At 40.6% G+C, this 18,419-nt stretch overlaps 1 protein-coding gene across 21 annotated transcripts in view; it reads left to right on the forward strand.

Annotated features, from left to right (window-relative positions):
- The window catches only part of jakmip3 (Janus kinase and microtubule interacting protein 3), a 377,671-nt gene that overhangs the window by 254,341 nt on the left and 104,911 nt on the right, over positions 1-18,419 (forward strand). For 14 of the 21 annotated variants that reach the window (XR_015760937.1, XR_015760934.1, XR_015760936.1 and 11 more), the window contains 6 exons: positions 640-738; positions 869-928; positions 10,178-10,243; positions 12,096-12,164; positions 12,256-12,333; positions 15,943-16,146. Coding sequence is in view for 8 of the 21 variants with exons in the window: in XM_043712580.2 (XP_043568515.1) it covers positions 640-738; positions 869-928; positions 10,178-10,243; positions 12,096-12,164; positions 12,256-12,333; positions 15,943-16,146 (576 nt within the window). In the remaining 13 variants the exon portion in view is untranslated. The remainder of the gene's footprint in view (positions 1-639; positions 739-868; positions 929-10,177; positions 10,244-12,095; positions 12,165-12,255; positions 12,334-15,942; positions 16,147-18,419) is intronic. The other 7 variants (XR_015760939.1, XR_015760941.1, XR_015760944.1 and 4 more) reach the window with 1 other exon arrangement.

Below are 18,419 nucleotides of genomic sequence, written 5' to 3' on the forward strand. Positions count from 1 at the left end.
ATTTGTTCAAAGGACCCCACTCCTTGTTTTACCTAAGTGGTTCCATGTTGGGAATGCCGGTGCAATCATGGTGAAATTATTAGCCCAGATCAACCTCATTATGGGCAACTCATTTGATAAAGTATTTAGTGGACTGAATCTTTCAATTGTAAACCAACAAAAAATTGAGATATTTGCCATTGTTACAGTTAAAGATCACAACAAAGTCCCAGGTCACAAATGTACAATACTTGCACATGAAATTCACATTTCTAATGATTAAGATACACTACCTTGAACTCTGAGCAATTACCTCCAACACAGACTCAGCTATTGGAGATTTGTGGAAGACGTTTGAATTTGATGTGAGATTTGGATAATTTTACCGAGAACTTTAAATCAATGGCTTAGGACCTGGTATAGGCTATCTCTCATCTCTCCCCACCCCCTCCTCACCCACTCAGCACTCCCTCATCTACCTCCACTTCCCCATACAACTCAACAATCCCCACTCAATGATCTCACCTAGCAGTCCCCACCCCCAAGAAGATTTGAGCCACAGCTTTTGTACACCAAAGAATTCCTTTCCCTTATTGGGATTTGCTTTTCAATTTGAAAAAAGGCACCTATTTTCCTCAAAAAAGTGTTATTGTGTTTCAGGAACGAGAACGACGATCACCTGCCATTAATTTTCATCATATCCCATTTCCAGAGGAAATGAGTCCTCTCCAAGTCTACTGTGAGGCAGAAGGAGTACAAGTAGGTGCCACCTCTTGCCGCACTTCCTTAGAAGGCAGAGCTTTAATTCAGCTTAATAATGAGACAGACTGAGACGTTTAATGCATCATTAGACATATCTTTTTAATCATTTTCCTTATTTTCTTTTCAGGACATTACGATAGCAGACCTCATGAAACAGTTGGATATTTTAGGAGATAACGCCGTAAGTGTAGGTTGCATTTCTGATCATGCATGAATTCTTTCCTATTTTATAATCCTGTCAGGGGAATTTGCCTGAGTGAATTTTATAATTAGTGTTAATCAACCTTGTATGTTATACAACAGCAAACTCTTATGCCACAGAATTGCCAAGTGTTTATTTAGTCTGGCGGGTGCCATTTCGGTTCCAAAATGGCGTCTGTGCTGTTGGTGCACAGTTCTGCTCCAGACTGCATGGAGTATCATTCTGGGAACTGTGTCAACATGGGCATAGAGTACATGTGCTGAGTGCAAAGCGATGTTGGTCATTATGTTAGGCTGATTTGATGCTGACGGTGCGATTTTCAATCTCCATAACACAACTGATGTTCTTTTTCGACTTTGGGCACAGCTGAATTTGTGTTCACATGACCCTCCCCTCCACCATCCCTCCTAATGAACCCCCTCACCACCCCCAGCAGGGGGCATCGTCAGGTTAGTTGCCAATTGATTTCAGTTGGCTGCTGCTGAGTGTATAAAAGCATTTGGTGGTGCACCGTGTCTTTTAAATTTGTGCAAGGTAGCAGGAATTGAGGTAACCCACATGCTGAAGGATTTTGTCTTGACATCAAGAGTTCTGCTTGGACCTGCAATTGCTCCCAGGAATAGGTGTGAAGTTTGGCTTCCAGCCTGGGGGTTGCTGCAGACAGAGAGAATGAGAAAAAGTATTCCAGAGGAGGGCAAGCTGTTGGAAAAGAACAAAGCAACTTGAAAAAGGGGGAGAAGAGTCCTCTGCAGAAAGCCATGTCCATTTAAGGTCTTCAGTGACCCATTGTCCTCCCTCAATATCAGTGAGAAAGAATGGCCAGAATCATGTGTGCTCCAACATGGGTGGCATGGAGGGGTAGTTTAGGGGGTGGCATTTAATCAGGTGGAGGAAAAGTGAGTCACCTTTGCACCTTCACCCAAATGCAGTCCTTGTCAGGAAGGCCTGCAGGTGGCATTGCCACCTCACGGTCCATTGTGGTTCTTAAGTGGACTCTTAATGCACAATGGACAGCCTCATCCTGCTACCACTGGTATTAGCCCTGCATTGCTCCAAGCAGGAAGCACCACAAACAAACCTTGTTGTGTGGGCAGCGTGGGGAGAAGGATCCCTTACATAAGTTATGCAGTGCCTGAATGACGGACCACAGGAAGCATGGAAGCTGCTGAAAGCCATAGTGTTGCTCTCGCTGTCAACCTGGTGATGTTGTTCGGAGTCAAAGAGTTCTGAATGGCCACCTGGTTACGACAGATTTCAGGGGGAAGGCCCACCCACTGGCCTTTTAAGTATATGAGTGGCACAAGATGGCAGCCTGTCTCCCCGAAAAACATGGCCAGGGATCTCACTGGATCTCTAGCTGATGGTCAAGGCTCCATGTGATCTGTCCTAATTAACGAAAGTCCCTGTGGCATCAAGAGATTCTTGTAGAAGCCTTCCCCTTTCACAATCTGAACTGCAGTCCAGAAAAGGTGAAGGAGCACATTGCTGCTGTCTGTGCAGATGATTGTCAATCACGTGAGATTTGCAATATCTCCCATTTCGCCATAGCGGAGTTTGCAGATTCGGTATGCAGGAAGAGCTGAATACGTTTCATTTTCCCTCACCAGAGAGAAACTGGCCGAATGCACGTGTGATTTCACAATGACTGCAGGCTGCCCAATGCCAGCTGCTGCTGAAAGGGCATATGTCTCTTTCTTGGGTACTGCATGTCAATTGTGGGATGTAGCACAACCAGAGTGGACTCCACTGCCTTGATAACTAGCTGGTATGTGCAGCATCCAGACCAGTGCTTAGTAAATGGTGAGTTGATGGCATTGTGGTATAATTGCTGCACTGTTAATCCAGACAGCCAGGGAAAATACTGGGGCCTCTATTTCGAATCCTACCATGGCAGGTAGTGGAGCTTGAATTTAATAAAAGCTATGTGGAATTAAGGGTCTATGATAACTATGGATCCATTGGCCTACACGTGATTCCAGACCCAGAGCAATGTGGTTGACTCTTGACTGCCCTTCGGGCCATTAGACGTGGGCAATAAATGCTGGGCCTAGCCAACAATGCCCACATCCCATGAAGGTTTTTGTTTTAAATCCTGGCAACAGTTGAGATGCCTTTATTCCACACCAGTTCTCTGTGCCTGAGCAAGCCAGGGGTAGCTATTGGACACCATTGCTGCTGACCAGCTGACTCATGACTCCATCATGTGCCAAGCACAAGCCAGCAGAATGGAAAACATCACGCAGTCACACACAATGTGATTAAACAGGCTATTGGAGTGGTTATAAAAGAAAACTCTTTCACTGCTTGGATAGTTCTAGAGAAGACTGACAGTGCTATCACAGTTCATGTTAAAATTTACGATGGTCTGCTGCATGCTGTACAACCTCGTCATCACTAAGGGGAGGCATTGGTGTACTGGTCTTGTCACGGGATTAGTACTCCAGAGACCTAGCTAATGCCTTGGGGATTTGAATCCCACCATGCCAAATGGTGTAACTCAACTTTGAAGAAAATCTGGGATTAAAGGTCTAATGATGACTGTGAAGCCACATACAATTGTTTTAAAAATCCTTATGATTCACTCATGTCCTTTAAGGAAGGAAATCTGCCAAGATTATTGGGTCTAGGTGGTTGACTCATGATTATCTTCTGAAATAATTGAGAAAGATGTTCAGTACATCAAACCACATAAAAGTCACATAAATGGAATCTGACATAGACTGAGGTGCCGTAAATGACAAACTAAGGCCTGTCGATCCTGCAAACTCCTCCTAACATCAGGGGTTACCATGGTACCTGTTTAGGAGGAAATCGCTCTGGGAGTCCTCAACAGTGACCACAGACACCATGACGTTTCATGGCAGAAGGCCAAATATAGTCAAGGAAATCTCTTTCTAATTACCAAGTACTGATACTTGCTGCTGATGATTCAGTCGTCCTTCACTTTGAACAGCCCTCGAAGGAAACCTTGAAGGTATCAAGGGCATAGGGGGGACCTCCGTGTCCATCGTCAAGAATGGCTTGACAGCAACCAATGCTCTCTGAGCTGGTCAATTCCTAAAGGGCACAGCTATATGCTGGAAATCTGACCTTCCACTGTATAACCTAGATTTTGGATTGTTTCTGCCTGTACAGTCAGGCATTGTATCATGGAAGAGTTCACAAGTGTTCTTGCAGAGTTGGCCAACACTTCCCAAATGGAGAGGATAGGCTGCAATCACAGTGAAAGGTTCTGTACCCAATTAGAGGCTGACTCTTATGTGCTTCACGCCACTGACTGCTTCATTAGGCGTGCCAATACACCAAGCACTTCACCACACACAACCATCAAGCCTACCTCTGTCAGCCACTTCAACAGGGTGTTCACCTGAGTACTTTTGATCAAAATTCACACAACACTTCACACTCTAGCAAGTGCTAGCACAAGTCTGGTACCTAAAACTATCCTTACCCCCAGCACTTGCTGAAGTCTACTCTTGCCTGCTACCTCTCACCATGCAGGTCCCAGCTCTAATGTATCATCATAAGTGAGCACCCTGTCAATCTGTGAATAGTGTGAGGGTGCTGCCAGTGTGAGAGCAAGTGGCAGTGATTCTATTTCATCACTACCTTCCTGCTCTTCTACCACTTGATCTTCCAACATTGCCTGGTTGGGTTGTTTTCTTGGTTATTTGTGAGGAGAACGTTTGAAGGATAAGATTGTGGTGAGGGGAGGTGGCGAAAGCAACAGCTGCATGCTTCTATCATCTGAAAGTTGTAAATCAGAGAAGGTCGTTGTGGAGGAGTGGTGAGTGCAATATGAGATGATGGATCAGCCACGGGTATATTGCCAACTTTTTCATTTTCAGCTCATAGCTCGTGACTAGCTCAATCACTCCCACTCCAAAGATAGTGAATTTTTAGATTCTGCTCCCTCTGGTTATGCATCAGCTTGTTCTGCAAGAGAGTGGGAAGGGTACAAATGAGCGTAGTGCAATCTGTTTGATGATATGGCTATTGCGGTTGAATAGCTGTAAACTGTGGATGTTCAGCTTGCAGCAGTGCTTACTGAGTGAGGCTGAGGCAAAGCTGTTAATGTTCAGCATGATTTTCGATTGAGAGAAACTCTTGTTAAGTGAGTGAAGATGTGTGGCACATTGAGCATTATTGGAAGCTGTGATTCAGCTGGTAAGATTGGAATGTAAAAATGACTTCATTGACTTTTGGCATTTGTGTGGGATCATAAAACTTTTTATAGCAATATATTCAAGTCCTCAGCATTGACTGCAAAGGCCTTTTGAATCCCATGGTATATCTCTAAGTATCTCTTTGTGCCTTCTGTGAATGGGGGACATCTCTGCACTTGTCAACCTCCCACTTCAAGTGCAGTTTTTAAGAACTTTGGAGCACTCTTTCTCTCCTGTTGAACCATAGAGTCATAGAGTCATGAAGATGTACAGCATAGAAATAGACCCTTCGGTCCAACCCATCCATGCCAACCAGATATCCCAACCCAATCTAGTCCCACCCGCCAGCACCCGGCCCATATCCCTCCAAACAATTCCTATTCATATACCCATCCAAATGCTTCTTAATTGTTTCAATTGTACCAGCCTCCACCACTTCCTCGGGCAGTTCGTTCCATACCAGTAACGCCCTCTGTGAGAAAAAGTTGCCCCGTAGGTCTCTTTTTATCTTTCCCCTCTCACCCTAAACCTATACCCTCTAGTTCTGGACTCCCCGGCCCCAAGGAAAAGACTTTGCCTATTTACCCTATCCATGTCCCTCATAATTTTGTAAACCTCTATAAAGTCACCCTTCAGCCTCCAACTCTCCAGGGAAAACAGCCCCAGCCTGGTCAGCCTCTCCCTATAGCTCAAATTCCCCAACCCTGGCAACATCCTTGTAAATCTTTTCTGAACCCTTTTAAGTTTCACAACATCTTTCCGATAGGAAGGAGACCAGAATTCACTCCTCTGCTGTTTCCAGCACCTGTTCCAACCAGAATGAACCTCCAGCTTCAGAAGGCCAGGCTTGCTTTTGGATGGTGCGAGCATCAAACCCAACTTTGGCCTTTTGCTCAGGTGTGCAACCATTCAACAGCATTTACTGCTGGGCTACATACTCATTCAATCATTGGTAACCCAAAGCTGGTGTGCTGCTTACATTGTAAGGAATGGTCATGGATGAATTGTGCAATGCCTTTCATGCACTTTGTTTTGTGAGCTATCACATTTTACTCCCTAATCATTTATCTAAGTAACAAAGAAGAATTGTATTGAACACTGTCCATTATAATTTAGACAGCGCAAAGTTAAGCCTGGCCTTCACTAAAAGGCATGAGCTGGTATATGCAGAAAATTCTGAATCTACTGAAAACACTCAACTTATGTCTTTTAATGCACTGTATGTAACTATTTAAAACAATTGCCCTACATCCAGAGATATCTGAGTAATAGTTTTAAAGTCAAAGACCAAGTTCAATAACATTTCTTCTCAGCACCAATAGTCATGCATAATTACAAACCTCTAACCCTAGCATCTTATTTCCTCATTCTGCATTGCTTGTAGCTGTATGTAGAAAGAACTTACAGATGGATGTCTGTGTTTATATTTTTCATTCTAATAGGTGGAAAATCATTGGTAGCATATCAATAGCTGCCCAAAACATCTGCTGGCAGACAAGGTTTCTCACCAGCAACCTGAGACTGCAATGAGCTGCAATTCCCTATTGAAACAAATGTTAAAACATTTGCTGCCTCACAGTGCCAGGGACCAAGGTTTGATTCCAGCCTTGGGCGACTGCCTGTGAAGTTTGTACGTCCTCCCCATGTCTGCGTGGATTTCCATTGGGTACTCCAGTTTCTGCCCACAGTCCAAAGATGTGCAAGTTAGGTGGGCTGGCCATGCTAAATTGCCCCATAATATCCAGAGATGTGCACACTAGATGGACTAGCCATGGGAAATGCAGGATTATAGGGATAGGGTGGGGGGGGGGGGGGTCTGGTTGGATGCTCTTTGGAGGGTTGGTGTGGACTCATTGGGTCAAATGGCCTGCTTCCACACTGTAGGGATTCTATGATTCAAAACAGGTGGGTTTTGATTGGGTAAAATGTAATTATTTCTAAAATATCAGACCTGACCTGAGGCTCTCTTGAACCATCACTCTATCAAAGATAGAAAAGATGGACAATAGACAACCAACTCACCACTGTTCAGCAAACCTGGTGATGAAGACCAGAACCAGCCCTGATCTTTATACACTAAGACATTTACTTATACACTTGCACACAATTAACTGATACCTCCTAAACGAGCAATCACAGTTTCAGCCTGTTGTTACTTTTAGGGAACAAATGAGTTCCCAGTTCATGTCCATTCACTTTTGTACAGTTAAATGGAATTCATACACAAGACATAGGTGGATTGCTCATAGCGCTATTTTTAATAAGTTGTATACTTTATTTTTTTCCCCCCTATTTTAATGTTAACCATGGCCTCAGGAAATCCAGGAAGCTGGTTCTCAGCAGTGTTTGTAGATGATGGCTGCTTCCTCTGTGACCACCTGTTTCCTTCATTCCTTTACCATGATTTGAGCTTTTCCATCCTGTTATCTGACCTCGTCTTCCAAGGATGAAGCAGATCGTCACCTATGGCTCTGCCCCAATCTGTCTCCTCTTACCTCACAGTACAGCTCTGCTCACTTCCTCATGCTGTCTAATGTAGCAGCACAAAACCTGTCTTATCCTTGGCTGTGATTTCTGCGCCAGCGTTCCCCACCCGACAAAGAGCCAAGCCTATCAATCCAGTGGTTTCAGGTTGGGAATTCTGATGGAATAAAAAAGTGACACTGGAGTACAGAATCCAATGTTCAGGGAAACCTGGGCTGCTGCTGCCCACTCATAAATCATGCTATAAGAATGGTTGGGAACTCAATTGCTGTGAATTTAGACTGTGACACTATTATTAAGTCATGTGCTTTATCCATAATAATTATGGTTGACAGTTTATGGCTTGAGACATTATCGCTGTTACAATTCCCATGAAGACTGATTTTTTAAAAAAGATATTTATATTTCCAATGTCTGACTAGAAGGATCACATGACAAGATTTCACATTTTCAGTATTTTACTGTAATAAACACTAAAAGCAACATTGTGCAACACTATTCACTGGATAACTTACATTTTAAAGTGTAGAAAAAGATACCCCTTCTAACTTCTAAACTGCCCAAAAATCCACCTCGACAATTATGTTATTGGATTTGCAATTAGAAACTTTAATCTTCAGGAATTACTCCAAAGTTATTCTCAACTCCCAATGGGTTGCTTTCTTTTTCCTTACCAGTAGGTAACTTCTAATCCCTGCACTGACTTCCACAGGGAGAATCATCTTAGTAATTCCATTTTCAGGCCAATACTAAGGAAATCTTCCAGCCTTGTTTAAATCCTTATGAATTTAGTATCTTTGATCCAAGTGTGTACCTCCTCCATGGACGTTATCTTTCTCTCGATTCCTGTAACTGAATATGTCTGTGAGGTTTAGGAAAACCTGCAACTCAAACCTACAATGGCTCACTATAGACTTCTCTTTTCCTTAAGGCATGTAAATCACATGAGCCTTGTGACCATGTAGATATGCTAATTAGCTATTATCTAAGCCACACCCCTCCACAGTTCATTTTAGTTTGAAATTGTCTAAAAAGTTTAAAGGTTAACCGTTCACAAAATGTGATATTCCTAACACCTCCCCTGTGCACCTTGTAGACTAATAGCATACCCATTGTCAGCACATATGCTGTTGCCATTGTTTATTCGTTTGAACATCCTTCACCTACTCAGCAAATTTCTTCACTTAAGTCCTTTATTCCCATAGCAACCAAGTCACCCAAGCTAGCGGTCAGCAGAATTCAGAGCTGGTCACATGACCTCCCTTCATTCCTCCATTTCACCTGAAAATAGAGAGACTTTCCCAAAACATAACAAATGTTATTAACTTTGTATTTGCACATTGTATATTTACTCTGCTGCATTCTGATGTTGACAAAAAAAATTGTCGCTGTGTTCAATATTACGTACTCAGATATTGACCTGAGGTGCTGCAAGGGGTAAATATCTTGAGGAGAAAGTGAGGGTTGCCAATGCTGGAGATCAGAGTCGAGAGTGTGGTGCTGGAAAAGCACAGCATGTCAGGCAGCATCTGAGGAGCAGGAGAATTGACATTTCGGGCATAGGTCCTGATGCAGGGCTTATGCCCAAAACATCAACTCTCCTCCTCCTCATATGCTGCTTGACCAGCTGTAAATATCTTGAGTCAAAACTCCCCAAAAAATATCACCACAATGAAAGGTAGTGTATCTTAGATATCTGAATAAATAAAAATCCCTTTGTTAAATATGCTGAAAACTGTCAAAATATAGTTTTTGCACCCCATTGAGACATGAGGAACTGGTCTCTATGTAAACTATAAATAAACACTAGCGCAGTGTAGGTTTGGCTTAATGAGCTAGAGTCCATTTCTCCATTGCTTTCAACTTTGAGAAATAATATACTGAAGGTCAATGCAGAGGAAATTCATCCCTACAATTAACCAGACTCTACAATAATAGATTTAGAATGCTATCTTGCTAATAGGAATGAGGTTTTGGTGTAATTGACAAGGTTTGTGCAATCACTTCTACTTCTGACCACAGTCAGTAGTCGCTTTGGAGATACCTGTGGGGCTAAACAATCTCCATCAAGTTGCCATTGCCAACCTTCTTCAATCACGTACTGACACTGTCTGTCTTCCTATTCAAAACAAATAAATTGTCTTGTAAACTGATGCAAAATCTTCAGACTGACCACAATCAACTTAATTGTAATTATAAGGGGCAATTGGTCAATCAGACAGAAGTTCAATCATTTATCAAATTAGAGGAGATAAATATTTGTGTTATATTTGCCCTAATTAAAACAATTATGTACATTTTGAACAGAGTTGCGGACTTAACTCATCCATTTCTGCTGGGTTGGGCACACCACCCACAATAATGTCAGAGGATGCAACTCTTGGGTTTAATGGTGTTGCCATGTATTTATTCCGAATCTCGCTGGGTGTATGGTTTGTTTGTCTTCATGACTCATTCCTTTACAGAGATGAAATAAATCACTGGCAAAGAAAGGGGAAAGAAGCATACAGTGTTTAGGATGTGAAGAAAATATAAAAATGTGTTAATTTTAATTATTTTCTTTCTTTATTTACTTGTTAATTAGAACTTGACCAATGAGGAACAAGTGGTTGTGATTCAGGCCCGAACAGTTTTGACATTGGCCGAAAAGGTAACATTTTTAATTGTTGATTAAACAATCTTTCACAAAAGTTAAACACTGGAGTCGAACAAGGATTTGTAAGGAATGAGTGCACTGAATGAGTTAATGTTAAAAGAAAGTGAAAGAAATCAAAGCAATGTTTAGAAAGGTACATTAAAAAAAGTTTGAATCATACATTATTTTGTTGAAAAATGGCAATCAAGCTCATAAAATTCATGCCCTGCAGCTTAAAGTACAGACAGTAAACAGCAGTAAATGTAAGCAACTGGACTGGACTCACAGGCACGTTAATTGTGCATGTAAAACGTACCAAGCCATTTTTGTGCAGGCTATGTTTGAATTCTACAGAGTGAGAATTATTCACATCTTGGCATTTAACTTCCAGCCCAAGTTGGCATTGGTGTTGGGTGTTTACTGAGTGTCTCACACTGGGTCAAAAGCATTTCTAGGGCACGAGCAAGATGACTAGAGGGTTCACTTGATGATGACTGCAATTACTGCATCTGACTGCCTGCTCATTGCACCATATGCTATTTCTTGGTAATAGATCTTTGACTTCATATCGAGATGAGAGAACCATATTTGGATACATTTCACCTCGAGTGCAGGCCAATGGTCTTGGCTTTAGGCCCACTGCTCCTCCTCAGTTTCTTTATGGAAAACTTAAGTAATTTCTCTTTGGGGAAGTTATTAACCCATTCTATTCCAATATGGGCCAACAAAATGGTAGAGTCACAGAACTCCTGATACAAAATCTCCTGAGTTGCAACATTTAAGAGGCATTTGGATGGGTATATGAATAGGAAGGGTTTGGAGGGATATGGGCCGGGTGCTGGCAGGTGGGACTAGATTGGGTTGGGATATCTGGTCGGCATGGATGGGTTGGACCGAAGGGTCTGTTTCCATGCTGTACATCTCTGTGACTCTATGACAAGCTAAGTAAAACGAGAGGTGAAACATTATAAAAAGTCTGGGTTAAAAAGGTTAAGAAATAACCAAAAATGCTGCTATAAATCCAAAGATGTAATCATATAAAGGACACTCTTGATTTTTTTCAGTTTCAAGTACATATTTGAACATAGTATGTGTCTTTTTAAGTGAACTATCAATTCAACACATACTTTATGCCCATTTTATTTGTACTGATTCTAATTCCTATGTTGCGGAAAACATCGGGAATTTGAGTGACTATGAATATCATGGTTAGTGTTAATTTTAATGTGAGTAACTGCATACTGCCAGACACTTCTAGTGCTACTACAAAACACGTTGTAGAAGAAAGTTGTTTTGGTGTTAACTGGACAAACATCAGATGGAACAGACACTTGCCTACTCCTCCAGTTGCCTACGGTCTATAACAGCAAAATCATTTAGTTATTTTACCTCGGGATATCAGGTGGGATAAATAAAGGGAGCGTTAGAAAGAGAGGAGAGGAGGATTAGAAAAATGCAATGGTTTGCACAAGAAAATCAATTTGAACATAATCTCTTTTTTACTCCCAATAATTCCTAGTTTCATTGTGTCCTCCTAGCACACTGCATGGGTGCATACACCACCCTTCTGAAAAAGCAATTAAACTCTTGGATTTAAATCTCTTTATGTTTGCTAGATGAGAAAAAGTAATCATAACAGTCAGATTGAAACATAGCTTTCTATGTTTTGTGTTGCAAATACATTTAATTCAGAAATTAAGCCAAACTGGGATTGTAACTAATTGATGATGACCCATAATTAATGTGGGTAAGGCAGGTGGGAACTCAAAAGGAGTCCTTTATGGAAATATTTAAACATATTCAGAATTGAATTTCACTGGTTGTTAAATTCTGTAAGAGGTTGTTTGATTTTTCACTCAACTTCCAGTGGTTGCGACAGATTGAGGTGACAGAGTCTGCACTACAGCAGAAGATGAATGACATTGAAAATGAAAAGGTAAGCAGAACTCACAAATAATGTCAGTGATATTGAAACCTCCGCACAAGACACATGGCAGTTTCTGAATTATTTCTCCACCTGTTCACAGGAGCTCTTCAGTAAACAGAAGGGCTACCTGGATGAAGAACTGGACTACAGGAAACAGGCCATGGATCAAGCTCATAAGGTGCGATTCCTCATTTTCTGCAAATCTTCAATTTTGAAATGGCGCTAACTTGTTGGCATTTTTGATTTATTAAAATAACATCCACTGAAATCCCACTGAAGGCATGGCAAACTGTTAACTCAATAAAAACTGCGCCTTAAATTAAGTAATGATGATGACTCTCGAGTAAGGTGTGGTGATAGTTGATAGTGATGGTTTTAATGGTTGCAGTCAAGTGAATGGGATAAGAGGTCAGTAGGGTGCACAATCCGAAGGCCTGTTTGTAACTCAATGCTTACTAACCACCATTCTACAAATAGGATGCAATTTATGGTCATAATGCAAATGATTATTTGGCATTAGGCTTTAAAATATGCACATAGTTTTTAAAATAGCTGTTGATGCCACTTCATGCACTTAGCATCAAGGAAGTGCTGAATACATTGAACATGTGTATAAGATCCCTTCAACTACACTGAAAACAGCAATTCTTAAGGAAACTGGCATTATTTGGCAGGAGTACGCATTGTTTCTGTTTACAGTTTCAATTATATTTTGTTCTTTTTAAGTAATTCAGTTGCTTTCTATTTTCTGTGGATTGAAGTGGTACAACCACAGTTCTGAGAGCTGAATCCTACAGAGCCGAGCCAGCTATTTGATAGCTTTCGGGGAGGATTTGAAGAAGCATAACAAAGCGTTTATAACTGGAGTAACATTTACACATACCCATACTTTCCCACTCTTTATCTGTAGACCATGGTATAGCAACCTAGACATGACTGCAGAGGCCTGCTGCATATACCAGTTGTATCTCACAAGGGAATCATCTTGAAACATTGTCTTTTTCTCGAGGTAAACCTTGGTGGCATAAATAAAGGTGACACCATCCAGAGGGAAGAATCAGTTAAAAAAAATTACTTGGAAGTGAACATACTAGTCATACTGGAGCACTGTATTGAAATTTACAAAACAAATGAGACCAATATGCGTCGTTAGGCAGCATCTGAGGAGCAGGAAAATTGATGTTTCATCAGGAATGAGGCTGGAAGCCTCGGGAGTGGAGGCTGGGAGCCTCGGGATTCTCCTACTTCTTGGATGCCTCCTGACCTGCTGTGCATTTCCAGCACCACAAACTCAACTCTAATCTCCAGCAACTGCAGTCCTTGCTTTCGCCCAATATGCTTCGTTCTCAAACTTTACTGTTTCTTTTTCCGTCTGGGCAGTTTTGTGTTTTACATTTACTAAATCTCGTTCCATGCTGCAGTTGTCCAAACCTAATCCTAATTGCTCTTTTTGCCCCCACAAGCGAGGTTGTTCCCTGAAGCCATGGAGTTCACATGTGGCAACTATATTGTGGGAGACCACAATGGCAGGATAAAGAGCTATGCAGTGTAGGCACTGCCAACAAAAATAAGACATGAAGAAGGAATGTAAGATGGCCCATTTCATGGCTGTGGAACCTTAAACTTTCTAAGTGGAAGCAAATATATTATCATCTGAGACAGTGGGAAAGGAGCCAGGGTAACTACATATTTGCAGATTGATTGGAAGATGAAGAAGACTATTTCATCCCGTACTTCAAATACTTATCCAGCTTCCCTTAAATAGATGTTATTCCAGAGGAAATGCAAGTTAAAAAGCACTTGGAGATGGTCATAGTGGAGTGCCTTTTTGAAGTATAAAAATATAAATCAGACTGCTGGTGTCATTTGCAAGTTTTACTGGTTCTTCCTTCTGGGACGATCTCTACCTTAAACATTCTTGATGTCAATATGGAATTTCCAACAATCCGCAACATAAATGATTATTTATCCTAATCTCTCTCTATCTCTCTCTCTTTATTCTCTTGATGACAATTGTAAATTGATGGCTTTTTCACACTGGTTCTTTAACCTAAAAAAAAAGACCTTCGCCATCTGGTGGTGGTTTTGAAGATTCTTGGCATTGAGACCATTTCTATGTCTTCACCACGATGTTGTTGGAGTTCTGTTACCCTGCACAATATTCTCAAAGGCAGCCACTTAAACAAGCCTCTGTCACCTTACAATCCAGTGGGGAATGGTGGGCAGGCTGTACAGGCAACAGGACAATCCCAGATTTTGGACGATTCACACAGGGGAGATGCGTGTGTGATCAAGGCATGTAGAAGACCACAAGCGAGCTTCAAGACAGAGACACCTCTGAAAAATCTGAGATTTTACAAGTTCCAATATCCTGAACTGTGAAGGTATCATCCTGGAGGGTGATCACCATCACAGTTGGCCTGCTGTCATATCTGCATTGCTCTGATCTCCATGGATCTGGAATTTAAAGAAGGTGCTGATGGACCTACCACCAGGCTTTGTCTCAGGAGGAATGGGGGGCCATCTGCACTCTGGGCACTTCATTGTCACGTATTGACTACCTGCTGCTGCCAACAATGTCAGTCTGACTTGTCTCTGACAAGACCATTTGGATGTGGCAGTGTTTCAGGAAGCCACCACAACGCATTATTTTCCAAATTTGATCCCAACCAATGACCTATTTCAGTAGGAGTTAGAGGATTCTGTCAAATCCATCAAAACCAGTTGTATTACCGAATCTCCAAAAAGCCTTTATTGCTCACTGGAAATAAACATAGATATCAAATCTCTAATTATCTTGTCTTTTGACAAGAACATGATCCAGAAAGGGGTGGATAAAGATGACACAGTCATTGAAGAGGACAACAAACTTTAGCTTGGGTTTTTTGATGAAAAGATTGATGTCAATTTTACATAGGGAGATAACAATTAATTTTGGCATGCACTGTGACACTGGAGACTTCTTTTCTAGCTGTGCATCTTTGTCACAGCCAAGGATTTCTACCCTGAGTCTTCCAAATGGGAGCCAGAACTTTCAGTTTCTAAACATCCTCGCAGACAAAAACTCCTCTTTCAAATTTCTCAATTCTCAAAGGAAATATCTTTCCTTCCACTTCTAGCTAATGTAAATTGACAGTGGAGCTATATTGCTGTATGTAGTATTAATACAATATATTTATATTATGCCTTGATGTGTCAGTAGAATTACCTTTTCCAGTCATTCATATAATGAGCCCACTGTTTTGTAATTTTCATAGCAGCTATAAACTTGAATAATCCTGACTGTTGTAAAAGAGAAGCCAAATGAAGTTATAAAGACAATGTTTTAGATAAGTGTATAGTGAATATAATAAAATGTGTTGAATAATTCAATGACAGATTTGTATTTTATTAAAGGTAATAGTGAAAGTTTTGATAATTTTGCCATGTGTCAGATCAGATTGGAAATGAGTAAAATACATAAAACAATGCACAGTGCAATTTCCATTTGTTTGTCTTCATTAGAGCCGTTAAACCTCTAGAGCCTGTTTTGAGAAGTATAGATCCAAAATAAATAATATCAGGAAACAACATGAAGGTGTAATTGAAGCATCCATTCAGCACACTGGAATTGTTGGCATATTTTTCACAAATGTTAATTTCAAAAGCCGATCACTCTTCATGTTCTGGAACTAAGTTGAAACAATACTTGACTTTGAAAATTGTAAGCTATTCCACCATCTGATACCAGCAACAGCATTGTAACTGTAGTACTGTATGAGAAATGTGCATGTTCATTTTACAACAGCGGATTCTGGAGCTGGAAGCCATGTTATATGATGCTCTGCAGCAAGAAGCTGGTGCCAAGATGACTGAGCTTTTGTCTGAAGAAGAACAAGAGAAGCTGAAGGGGGCAGTGGAGCAATGGAAGCGGCAGGTCATGAGTGAGCTCCGGGAACGCGATGCACAAATACTGAGGGAGCGAATGGAACTTGTCCACCATGCCCAACAGGTAGATATTTATTAGCTGTTCAACATCTGAAGGCACCTCATTCAGAAATGGCTGGCATTTAAAAATAAATGTATGCTATAACTTGCAACCATCTCCACTAACCAAATAACCTGAAGTAAGCCATAAAATGAAAACAATGAGTCAAGCAGTCATCCTGCATAATTGGGATTGAAATAGTGGTTGTTATAGAACTGTAAACAGGATTGATGTTTTCACAATGCCTTCAGAAAAAGTCTCAGAAAAATTCGATGAATTGTGGCAGAGAAATGCTACTAATTTAATGTATTAAAGCCAATCTCTGTACTAAATATTCAGAATTCCTCTCAAATCTCTTGAGTTACATGCATAAATCCTCATTTAGGCTTATTGTAGAAGATTCTGACCTATTGTGTGATTATAGCGATGCTTATTTTGGTAGGAACCAGATTCTAGTCCAGGGTAGGATCATATCTGTCCAAGAATTAATTCATAGACAATGGGCCAAATGTCAATAATGCGTGATGTTATTAATGGACAAAGCAACCAGCAAATTCCAGGGATTAAGAGATATGTTACAATTCTGAATTTTTGTAACTTGTTGATCAATTTATGTCACTTAAATATTTGCTTTACACAAATGGTATCTTGTCCTTAGCCTCCCTGTTATTTGAAAGAACTTTCTTCATTTGCACATTAATTTGCCAATTAACTTCTGACAGGAATTTAGTTCTACAATTTAACAGCATTAATGTTTTTTCACAATATGATAACTGTTAATATCATGCCTCTCTGGCCCTGAAAAAGATGAACAGTTTGAACTGTTTTATCTCGTTTATGTATTCAAATTGTCAAAGATCTATTAAAAAAAGTTAGATTTTTACATTTTATCATAATTTCCTAGTTTTCCATTGTGTTTCTTTATCCCTATTTGATATAATTCAATCCTTCTGTCCTTCTCTTTGAGCAGAATCTTTTGGATTCTTTTAGAGTGAGTAGGAAGGCAGGAAGAAGAATGTAATTGCGTAGGGTGGTGTGCAAAATTTAAACAGTGGCTTAAAAATTTGGTATTCATTTAGAAAGAAGCCTCACAAATGATTGAGAAGCTCTTTTGCATTCATTACCATGGCATAGATACTCGTTAACATTCCAGACCAGTGGAATTACATTCATAGTCAGAATCCTTTTCGTAATCATTGTTTTAAAAAAAAGTATTTTCACAAACTTGAGTGTATATATGAGTTGTGTGCCTGATGGATGGACTTCTGCCTGATCACTCTGGTGAGTACACACTGCGATATGCTTCCTACTGAGATTTCTTCATTAGCAAGATGATTCAGAATAGGGGTTGCCAGATTTTTGTATTATTATGATTCCAGCTGATGATGTTACTGGACAAGTCAGATGCCAGGCTGAAATCTAGCTTGATAGAACTTTTTACTTCTTTAATGTGTTGGTGTTTCACTGAAAGAAATGCTGCAGATTTTGTTTAAACAATATAACGATGTTTATGAAACAAAATTAAGACAAACTAGAACAAATCAAGCAATTTATAATTCAATTTGAAAGATTTTAAAATGCGTGGAAAATAAAAATCTATTACATACATCATCACTTTTCAGTGCACATTTGCCAGAGAGAATTCTCTTCTCTGTCAGATCTGAAGCTGGACTCAACTGCTCCTTTCAATTCATGATCTTGAGAGATTGATAGCCTCCTCCCTGATTATCCATATAACAGACGTTAAACTTTCTTAGCTTCAAATAATTCCTTCATGATTTTGACCAAACACTTCTGGTCTGGAATATTCAAACTAAAACCCTTCTACTGAGGTAATCTATTTCCTAACAGCTGAACTAACTCCTGTCAATGGTGCAAATTAAAGGGAGTATTGATGGTAATGTGTGCTGGAAAGGGTGAGGAAACAGGTGAGTTGGACAAGGGGTGGTGCTAGGTTAAATTGGACACGTGCAGCTGGTGGAGTATGAGTCCAGGCAAAACTTCATATAGGTGAAATGAAATGGTAAATGGGATGAAAATGTCTGGGAGAGATTGAAACAGGACAGAGGGGAAGCCAGTGGAAAGAAGACGTTTGTCAATGGTAATAAAGGTCATCCTATGTTAGAGGAAAGGACTGAGGATGAAGGAATAAAAAAAGTATTACTTTATCGGGAGTTGGGTCTCTACACAGTCATTTGCTGAGAATTTGGAGATGGAAGGGGCCTCAGGTTTGGTGGCACATGTTCCTACACGGCTCAGGGAACCAAACCTTTATGAAGTAAAACAGAAATAACAAT

Source organism: Chiloscyllium plagiosum, unplaced genomic scaffold (genome assembly GCF_037043375.1).
Source record: "Chiloscyllium plagiosum isolate Xiang-an unplaced genomic scaffold, Cpla_swu_hap1 HiC_scaffold_22, whole genome shotgun sequence".
Lineage (NCBI taxonomy): Eukaryota > Metazoa > Chordata > Chondrichthyes > Orectolobiformes > Hemiscylliidae > Chiloscyllium > Chiloscyllium plagiosum.